The sequence below is a fragment of the Orycteropus afer genome, unplaced genomic scaffold (assembly GCF_000298275.1).
Source record: "Orycteropus afer afer isolate SDZICR_OR568_19922 unplaced genomic scaffold, OryAfe1.0 scaffold00201, whole genome shotgun sequence".
Taxonomy (NCBI): domain Eukaryota; kingdom Metazoa; phylum Chordata; class Mammalia; order Tubulidentata; family Orycteropodidae; genus Orycteropus; species Orycteropus afer.
Window position 1 is genome coordinate 2,442,720 of NW_006921788.1, and position 11,233 is coordinate 2,453,952.

At 40.4% G+C, this 11,233-nt stretch overlaps 1 protein-coding gene across 1 annotated transcript in view; it reads right to left on the minus strand.

The window, feature by feature from the left end:
• Positions 1–3,584: 3,584 nt before the first annotated feature.
• The window catches only part of ADAMTS9 (ADAM metallopeptidase with thrombospondin type 1 motif 9), a 218,395-nt gene continuing 210,746 nt past the window's right edge, over positions 3,585–11,233 (minus strand). The window contains exon 39 of the mRNA XM_007948081.2: positions 3,585–3,674. Within this exon, the coding sequence (XP_007946272.1) occupies positions 3,585–3,674 (90 nt within the window). The remainder of the gene's footprint in view (positions 3,675–11,233) is intronic.

Below are 11,233 nucleotides of genomic sequence, written 5' to 3' on the forward strand. Positions count from 1 at the left end.
AACCCACCCCTGGGGATTACCTTTCAGCCAAACAGACTGGCCAATAAAGTAACAGTAACACCTGTGAGGAAGATGCTCCTCAGAACAATCAACCATATGAGACAAAAAGGACAGCATTTGCCCAAAAACAAAGTTCAGAGGGCAGGAAGGGGCAGGGGAGAAGTATGAATGGAATTGAGCAGTTCTACTCTGTAACCCATGCGGTTGCCATAACTTGGAAACAACTCAGTGGTAACTGATACTGGTATTGAGTTCCATTAGCTTTCTGGAAAACTCTCATTTTCCCACCACACAATTAGTCCCAGGGTAGAAGCCACTGCTACATAAAACTAATAATTAAGCCAAAGATTCCACTTAATTAACTTTCCTGTTTTGTTTGCTCCTTTGTTTCTCATCACACAGATAAGAGATTTATATCTCTTAGTTCCAAAAGAACTACTTCAACCAATTTGGGTAATGAAAAGACAGGCCTTGGGGAGAGTCTCCACACCTTATCTGCCTCTACGGCAACTGTGGTTGGTAAGATTAAGAAAATATGCCTTTCTTCTCAAACTGGCAATTTTAAAATCTAGAGACATCCTCACTCCACCTTGAATCAAGACTCCAGAAACCACTTGAAATACAAATGTTTGAATGTGGTCATGGTATTTATTCATAATATATTTTACAATGTATTAATATGGAGAATAGCACTTACTGATACACTGCATATAACTTTTCCTGGAGCACTCTGGAGTTTATTTCTGGTTGAGAATACTGCCAGGTTTTTCCTAATTCTTTGGTTTTTGGAAGTGGGCAGGGTTTCTCAAACCAAGTGTCTTCCGTGGCCCACTGGTGATGACTTCCCTTCAGTTGGGCTGGAAGGGCAGAAAGACCACAGTTTTGACACTTCCATTGTGGAAAGAAGTAACAAAGAGTGGATCCATGGAAGATAAGAGAGACTCATGCATCTTGTACTTCACCCTTCATTTCTTCTCACAAATGCCAATTATGACTTCAGCCATGTACACTGGCAGGGTCTTAGGTTCATGGCCTGAAAAGAACTCACATCACTGGCCACTGCAAAAGGCAAAAGGCAATTCTGATGACTTGGAACTTCTCCAGGTGTGCTGGGGTGCTGAAGGCCACCCCATCCTGTGCATCCTCTGTCTTGCTCCTGGTAAGCTGGGATGCGGTTTTAGAGTATCTTGGCAAAACAGTGTGAGGACATCACTTCCCCCCCAATGTCACTCTGTAATGAAGCTGCTTGGAAGACCCTCCACTTATCCACAGGGAGACCAAGGCACCATGGACTGAAGCAAGGCATATTAATAACAACAGGAAAAAAAGTCCAACTCCCTCCAAAGAAGGCATGTCCAAAATTAAGGATAAACAGCTGGTCTTGTGTTAACCAAGTGACTCTGTCCACTGGAAATTGTCCTTCCATTCTTCCCTTTTATTAAAAGTATTCATATTTCTAAGTCTGAAGATCACTTAAATGATCAATATTAGCACCATGGCAGCAATTTTTCCCAGAGATCACATGAAACTAAATAGATACTTAACATAATTAACAGCTGGTACTATCTGTGATACCACTAAATTACTTATCAGCTAATGATACTGTCCTAGAAATGCCAAAAACAGTCTTACAGGACTCTTGTAGCACCTTGATGGTGGCCAGGTTGTTTTAAAAGACAAATTAATTTTTTTTTTTTTTTTAAAAGTACAATGAAACATTTACAGATAAAAAGTAAACAATAGTGTACCGTGATAACGAAGGATCACTTTTGTCATAGTACTACATATAACGTAGAGTACGTAAAATGCAGTGGTCTGACTGCAAGGGGCAAATGCAAAGGCAGTCACAATAGAATCATTTTACGTACAAAAATATTACATCACAATAAATAATTTCAAACATAAATATTAAACTTTACATCGTTAGGATATTCCACACACATACACACACACATATATACAGTTGATATATATATGTGTGTGTGTACATATGTATATATATGCATATTTACACATATGAATGCACGCATATACATACACACACACATACACAGAGCATACAACTCCACACACACACACACATGCACTCAAATTTAAGGAGGAGGTATTGCATTACTATCCTTCATCCATCCCACAATGGCTTCCTCTTCAGAGCACCTGAAAATAAAAGCACAAACCATGAAAAGTCAATCTTTTGCTTCAAGTATTTTAAGTCTAAGAGTAAGTAAAAGCAAAAAACTTTACCTATGGAATTTAGAAATGATAGTTTATTATTTTGTCTAGATCGTAAAAATAATGCTAGTTTGCTAAATGAAATTTGGAAATTTCAGGGAATAATAAAGAACATAATTTAAAAAATTCATTAAATAAAATTAATACATTAAAATAAAAATGTTAAAAAAAAAACCCATCTGAGATAAATGCTTTCCAATTAAGGAGTCTATTTCCTTCTACTCTTGGAAAGAAGACTGGGCTATCTACGTTTGTAGAGGTACTGCCTTGGAAACCTTAGGAGGAGTCATTATGACTTGGAATTGACTCCACGGCAGCAATCACTCATTTCCTCCTAGTGACTGAGAGCACTGGTTATGGAGCTGGACACTCTCCTGGGTTCCACTGAAGGAATTTTTGTCACCTCGTTTCAAACCCACCAGCCACTCCCCAGAATGAAGGTTGGGCAATCTACTTCTGTAGTGATACCACCTTGGAAAGCCAAGGAGGGGTCACTATGAGTCGGATCCAACTCAACAGCAGTGAGTTTTTTTTTTTTTTTTGGCCAAGTTACTTGTTTTGCAGCTTAGCTTTCTCATCTACAAAATTAGGATGGTAACAGCCCTACTTTGTAGTTTTGTTTTGAGGATTCAATGAAATATGCCCATAAAGTGCTTGGCCTAGTTCCTGACATACAGTCCATGTGTGTGTGTGGAGGGGGGAGGCGTAGTTACTGCCAAGTCAACTCCAACTCTGGCAACCCATGTGTGTCAGAACAGAACTGTGTCCCACAGGGTTTCCAATGGCTGATTTTTCAGAAGTAAATCACCGGGCCTTTTTTTCTGAGGGGGCTCTAGGTCAATCTGAACTACCAACCTTTGGGTTAGCAGCCAAGCCAGTTAACTGCACTGCCTAGGGACTCTGACACAGAGTAAGGGCTCAAAAAATGCCTATTCTATTATTTTGATGTTCCTGGGCATTATTTTCCAAAGGATGCTGAGTCACATGCCTCAGAACTGCCTCAGGAGGTTGTTGAGATACACATCCCCGGGCCTACCAGACACCTAATGGATTAGGGTCTCCGGAGACGGTGCCCAGAATGCAGCAATGTTATCAGCCCTATAGATGAATCTGATGCAGGGTGCATAGGGACCTCATCTCCAAGGCAAAGGAGAGAACAGAAAGCTTCAGTCCCATGAGGACAGATGAGCAGGAGAGGAAAAGACAGGATAGTACTGGGTCCAGACACTTCAGAGTAAACCCTGTTTGAGGGCAACTGACCCATACACATGTGCCTAATCATTAGGAAATAGAAAGAATATGAGAGATAAAAAGAGAGGGGAACTGCCAGATGGCAGACTGACTTACCTTAACTATAAAACTCTCACCTCCAGGCCAGTGCCAGAGGACGGAGTGCATTTTCCACAGTAACCACCGCATTTCCCTACGACGCGGGTACCATCCTGCAAGGAGAGCATCATCTCAGACAACCCTCTTAGCCAATGCTTTCAGGTAGCTTTCGCACATGCACAGATAGGTACTTTGTGGAAAACGCTGAACTTATCAGGCATTATTGACCCAATAGTGTCAACGATGAGATTCATTCGCTATCACGGACTTAACCATCATCAGTTTTATTTATTTGTTTATCAGAAATGGAAGCTGAATACCCTGACTTTTCCTACCTTAAGTCAAGATGGCTTAGCTCTGGCAAAGTTTTACGGTGATTTTTTTTTTTTTTTTTTTTAACCACAGGGCTGAGACTGAAATTTTTCTGAACAAGAAATGTTCACCATTACTATAATCACCCACTTAATGGTTTTAGACATTAGCTTTTGTTACCAACTTGATTATGTTTCTTAATAAACTCAACCTAAAATTGAAAAGCAAAACTGCATTTATATGCAAGACTTACACAAGCCATTTCAATGACAACTAGCATTGTTTGTGTCACAAGTTCATGTTAAGCTGCTATATGTACTTCCCTTGTTGTCCAAAGTTAAAACAAGAAACTACATGGCCAATCCACACAAATTTACAGCAGGCATATAGTTCCAGCACTGTAATAACAGACTTTGATACAAGTGCATGGGAAGTGTTCATATTTCAAAATTCATTTAACTGTACACCTGAGGAGCTTCTGTCTTGCCTTCAATTGGAAATGAATAATCAGCAATATGATGACATGCTAAAGGGCAACTATTAAAAGAAAAACCTAAAAAAAAATTACAAATTCCTGTCAAATGATGAATATGGTCAGTTAAAATCATATGGTTGAAGATTGGATTGATATTGGTGTTTGGCAATACCAGTCTATATAAAAAAAAAAATTTCAAAGATGAAATACATGAAATCTCATTTCAGATCAGCTTTCACTGATAAATATTTGCAATCAATTTAATAATACAGTATACTAATTAAGCAAAATGTTACCTTCCCTCAATATTACATTTTTCTCATCAGCAGGCTTGTATTCCAAAATATATATATATATATACATTATATTTTAAATTTCATCAATGGTTTATGCAAATTTGTCTTTTCTCTTGTCATTTAAGTACATACACAGTATCATTGATTTTGCTTCTTGGCATCAAAGCCAGAGATATTTACTATTTGGCTCTATCCAGAAATTAGCCAATCTGTTCTAAAGCCCTACTCAGTCTGTTGTTACCTGCCTCTCGGATTCACTCATGCCATTCTCCCCCTCTTGTCTATGAGTTGCTCTTCTGACATGTCGCTTACAACAAGAGCCCTTTGTACTTGTTGTTCCCTGTAACTGGAATGCCCTGTGCTCTGTGTGTACTGTCCCATCCCAACTTTTGCCTGGAAGATTCTTCAGAACCCAACTCAAAGGCTATTCTTTTGAGACACCTTCCACACTGAGTTTCCTGCTCCATACAGTCCTATAATTGAGTAATTACTTCTTTAATGTCTGTCTTTGTGCATGAATGAAAACTTCAAGAAGGCAGGGCCAATATCCTGTTAAAATCTGACAGTCCCCAGCACCTACACAGTATCAGGTTCATCCAGTAAAAACCCAGCTGGCATTGAGTCTGTTCCAACTCATGGTGACCCCATGTGTGTCCAAGTACAACTGTGCTCTACAGGGTTTTCAATGGCTGATTTTTCAAAAGTAAATTGCCAAGGCTTTCATCCAAGGTGCCTCTGGGTAGACTTGAATTAACAACCTTTTTCTGATTAGCAGTGGAGCATGTTAACCGTTTGCACCACCCAGGGGACTCCATCAGGTTCACAGTAATACTAAGTACACATTTGTTGAATGCATGAATGAATAAATTAATGAAAAGGTGGAAATGGAAGTTCACTTCTCTTTTTGAGGTGAAATTTAGATTGCCCTTCTAATTAGCTCCCCTATGAAAGCTCCTTGTTGAATTGTGGCATCATTTTCCATGGTGTAAATTTACCACAGGTCACATTTTAAATGTTTCACATCTTCCACCATTGGGAATAACACCATGATAACGATATGTGTGCCTGCTTTTAGCTTTACATGTTTGGGCCACATTCCCAGAAGTGGATCAAAGAGCATGAAGGTTTGGTTCAGACAACCAAAATGTGCAAGTCTCTTATAAGCAAGGGATAATCTCATTTAAAATTAAAAAAAAAAAGGAAGAAATATTTTGCCATAAAAAATGTAAGAACATAAAAAAATAAGAACAAAATAGTTTCTTACTATTTTTAAAAATTTTACTTGCCTTTATGCCTTTGATTGCAAGTGAGAGTGAACCGGGGGAGTTATCTCTATCACTGAACTTGGTCCTGGTTTTTGAGGTCCATGTTAGTTCTGGGGCTAACATATGCTCTCACCAGCTGGATTTGGTGAACATGTGGTCCTCCAGCCAGGAATCTTCTTACTAGGCGTAAGGATAGGGCTGATGGCCTTAGGATGCTGACATCCTAGGAATTTCTTCTGTCTCATCAAAAGTTTATGTTCTACTCAAACCCTCTCTTGACCCATAAGAGGAGATACCTTGAGATAGATTGCTCTGGGGCTTGTATTTAACAAGTTACCTTCAAGTTAATTCTGACTAATGGCAACCACATGTGTGTCACAATAAAATTGTGCTCCAGAGGGTTCTCCAGGGCTGATTTGTCAGAAGTTGATAGAAGTAGATCACCAAGTCTTTCCTTTCAGGATTCAAACCTCCAACCTTTGGGTTAACTGCCAAGTGCCTTAACCTTATGTACCACCCAGGGACTCCAAGGTTTGTATTATCACTTTAAATAAACCCTTTAAGCCTCATATTCCTCATGTGTCTATAAAATGGAAATAATAATCTGTAATCATAGGTTTGTTATGATAATGAGATAATGCGTGTAAGGTGCTTAGCACTGTACTTGGCCTGATGCACTTGGTCAATAAGTATTAACCATTATGTTGTAAAGACATTGTTTTTATGAGGGGCTCTCCCTGACAATGAGGAAAAAGCTGAGCAATTATAATAAAGTTGCCGATACTGGCTTTACAATGCTCATGCTATCTCATAAATTGGAGCTCTGTTAATTTGAATCTTAGATAAAGGCTGAGCTAAAATTTATCATTTTCAGTAGGGAATAAAAAAAAGCCACACCAAGCAACCCAGTATCATAAACCTGGATGTCATGGAAACAATGTCTATTTCAGAGAAAAAATGTATGTTTTCCAGCATTCGAGAAGCACCCACTTATGTACAATGAAACACTGTGAATCATTCCTAGTTCTTCTTGTAAAGAAGCAGGTCTTCTAAGAATCTTTTTTCAGTGACTATTTTGTTAGTTGTGTTTGAGCTATTACATGTAAATGAATGAGTCTTCCATTAAGGACAGTTTATACCACATATTTTTCACTAATTCTGACATCCCCAGTCAGTATGATTAGGAGAGTTTGACTCACATGATTTAGGGAAGGCAGCATGTCTTCTGAATGAAATTATTGACATTAATTTGGAGTGTGCTGGTGGTGGAAGGGAGCTGGCTGGGGAGGGGATCAGAAATTTTGCTAAGAATATCCATACAGATAATAACAAATAGAGGGGTGATTTTAGATCCTAAAATCCCATGTTGAGTGAAACTCATGGACAGTAACATTCACCTTTGAATGTTCTTGAAAATACCTCTAAAACACAGTATGTCTATTTGGTTTTCAATACAGCCATAGATGACTACACATGTATGAATGTATGTATTGTTGTTGTGCTGTTAGTTGCACTGAGTTGCCTCTGATTCAGGACCACTTCATGTGGAACCGAACAAAACGTAGCCAAATCCTGTCCCTTCCTCGTCATCAGTAACACCATGTCAAATCCACCGTTGTGGCTATGTGTCAATCCACCTCACTGTGGTTTTCCTCATTCTTTCTGATGCCCTACTGGACCAAACAGGATGTCCTTTTCCAGCAATTGGTCTTTCTTGATGATGTGTCCAAAGTGGGTGAGTTGAAGTCTTGTCATCTTCACTTCTGAGGCACACCATGGTTGAAGTAAAGCTTAATAGCTGGTACTTCTGGCAGCTCATAGCATAGTCAACATTCTTTGCCAACACCACAGTCTGAGAGCACCAATTCTTCTGTCTTCCTTTTTCATTATCCAACTTCCACATGTATATGGAAATAAAAAAAAAAAAAATTCACTGCCATCGAGTCAATTGAGACTCACAGCGACCCTCATTGGGTTTCAAAAGTGGTAAATCTTTACAGAAGTAGACTGCCCTATCTTCCTCCCATGGAATAGCTGATGGGTTTGAACCACCAACCTTCTAGTTAGCAAGCAAATGCCTTAGGCACTGGGCTACCAAGACCATGGCTTGGGTCAGATACATCCAATAGAGTATCCCCCACTTATTGAAAGTTAGTTTTATGTTACTTCACTTTTACAAAAGGTCTACATTAGTACCTGTTTTCACAAAAGAAACCCAAAAGAGGACTTTTGCTTTTATGATAAAAGGTGAAATGGGGAACTAGCGTTCAGCATTTGTTTTGCAGTGAGCTGTTAAAGAGGTAGCATACACCCTGAGCAGTGAAAGTGGTGTTGTCAAGTTCCCTCCTCTGCAACTACATTCAGCATCAAGCTACCACAGCTTTGAATGGTGTCTGTCAACACTGTACGTTAGTGTTATTTTAGATTTTACACAATTTTATGTTATTTGGTATGACTTGGTAGGGTTTTTTGGGGGGTGGTTTGGGAATCACTCCAAAAGTTTTCCTGTATAAATTAATGGTAAACGCTTCTTCGCTTCATAACATTGTGGCTCATGAAAGATTTTATAGGAACATTCTACTTTTGGATACTGGGGGAAACCTGCATATACATTCCAGTTCCACTTGCTATTGAGTTGTTTCTGATTCATGGCAACCTCGTATGTGTCAAGAGTAGAACCATACTCTACAGGATTTTTCAACAGCTGATTTTTCAAATGTAGACCACCAGGCCTTTCTTCCAAGTCACCTCTAGATGGACTCAAACTTTTAACCTTTGAGTTAGCAGCTATGGTAGTTAAGTTTGTGTGTCAACTTGGCTGGGCCTGGTTGAGTGGCTGGGCAGCTGGTGGTAGTTATTCCTCATGATGAGACTGGCAATCAGCTCCATGGTGGACTCTACCACAAGCAGCTGAGTAGCTGCTTTAGGGATGTGGTTTGCTTCCCATATATAAGCAGCAGCTTTGGGAATGGTCTCTACATTATGACATGCTTGAACCCTGCATGTAGCTGTGTTGTTGTTCAGCAGCCTGCCATGCTCTACCGACCTTGGGACTTACAATGGACTTGAATGAATGGCCTGCTGCATGGTTTGATAACATCAGGGTTGTGCCTTTTTATTTGTCAACCTTGGGCTTGTCAGCCTCAGCAGCTGTCTGAGTTAAGAAAAGCCTCTAGCTTCAGGGGACTAGGAGCAGGAGGTAGAGCTAAAGTCAAAGGTTGAGGGGATTTTACTCAGCCCCTAGAGCCTGGCACTTTGAACTTGGACTTAAAGCCTCCAAATTTTAAGAATAAACTCCTGTTTGTTAAGCCCATCCCATCTGTGGTATATCCTCGGCAGAGTGGCACTAGGTAACCAGACAGCAGCCAAAAGCATTAATAGTTTGCACCATCCAGGAACTCTCAACATATACATTGGAAACTAGCTGTCAAATCAACTCCAACTCATGGTGACCCCATGTGTTACAGAATGGAACTGCTCCATAGGGTTGTTTTTTTTTTTTTTTTTTACTATAATCTCTATGGAAGTAGATTGCTAGGTCTTTCTTCTGTGGAGCTGCTGGCTAGATTCAAACTGTCAACCTTTAGCTGTACCACTCAGGGATCTCAATATATGTATAAACCTGCTTAATTTCTATAAAAATCTACAGAATAGAAAGCCCACATATATAAAATGTAATTTTGCAGGATTTTCTTTTATCAGTCAGTGGTATGATTATTAGAGTAGGTGGATAGTTGAATTTTCCTAAGTTAATTGCAGATTAGGAGGTAGTTCCATGGTAGATAATGAGAGTTGACTGTACCTCCCTCTGCCTCCCCTCATGTCTGTTTGTAGCTCAGGTTGCCTTAACTTCACTGGACTGTAAATGAACTGAAAGAGACAACTCAATTCAACTCCTCTTTGGCAAAGCCACTTGCATTAAATTTTAATTTCAAAACAATTCTCTGATTTACAGCCTTTTCCCTAGCACAAAGAATGTTCATTAGGCCCCAGGGCCAGGCAGCCTGGCCTTACAAAGACAGACCCCTAATTCCTGCTTAACTCCACAAATTCCCTAGGCACTCAAAGGCGGCAAAAAGACCAGTGGGTTCTTTCCATGCTCAGCTGGGAAGTGAATGCCCTTTAACTGGCGTGGCCCAGGCCTGTTCAGAACCTCCTCCCAGGGCTGAGGGGCAGATGAGCAACTCTGAGGATGGGCTTGTGGGGCTGGGGGTGGAATTCTGAATGGGGCTGAAGAGCACTTGCAGATCCTGGGACATTTTTGATTAGATAGTATACAGAAAACATCTCTGGCAGAAGAGCTTGGAGTTTTGATGTTTATCACATATTACCCTATTATTAAAATTGTTAATAAACATCACTAAGGATTCTGTATGGTCTGGTTTGAGATGAGGTCTGACACCATGAATTACTACACTGGGTGATACCAACCCTAGTGATGCCACTTGGGTCATGGTCTCCTTTTTACCTCACATAGAGAGAACCAAGCAGAGTAGAAACTCTTTAGTCCCTGACTCAAGAAGATATAACCAAAGCATGACCTGGAAGTCCATCCCTGGATGAAGGGAATGCCTCACATAACCCATCTCTGAGTGGGGAGGATGGGGACCCATGTGGACCAAGGCCACATGATGCCCTGTGGTGTGGGGCAGATCCAGGCCAGCCTGGGCCCAGCCCACAGTCACTGTCCTTCCTTTAGCCATCTCAAGCAAGCCTACTTTCTCAGTCACATTGGCCAGTTTCTGAAACCTCATGGCAAGCCTCAGGGCTGTAACAAAGCTGTAACATTAATAGCAAATTATCAGACAACACTGAATTGATTCTGACTTACAACTGACACTATGGGATAGAGGAGAACTGCCCCATAGGGTTTCCAAGCCTGTAAATCCTTACAGAAGCCAACTGCCACATTTTCCTCCCATGGAATAGCCAGTGAGTTTGAACTGCCAACCATTTGGTTAGCAGCCAAACACTTTAACCACTGTACTGCCAGGCCTCTTCATAACATTAATAGCTAATAGTTATTATGTTCCAGCTGTTTGTCACACACACAGCTTTACATTATCATCCTACTTATACTTCACAAGAACCCAAGGAGTTAAGTGCTTCCACAATCCCCATTTTATAAATGAGGAAACTGGCCCCTGAGAAGTTAAATAATTTTCCCAGGATGACAAAGCTACTAAGTGGTAGGCTCAGCCACTCAAACTAGGACCCTGTGCACTTGTGATAGTTGGAGCTGTGTGTCAACTTGGCTGGACCCCAGTTTTGTGTGGTTGTTCCCATGATGGGATCGGATGACTGTGTTCTGAGTGGCCAATCTG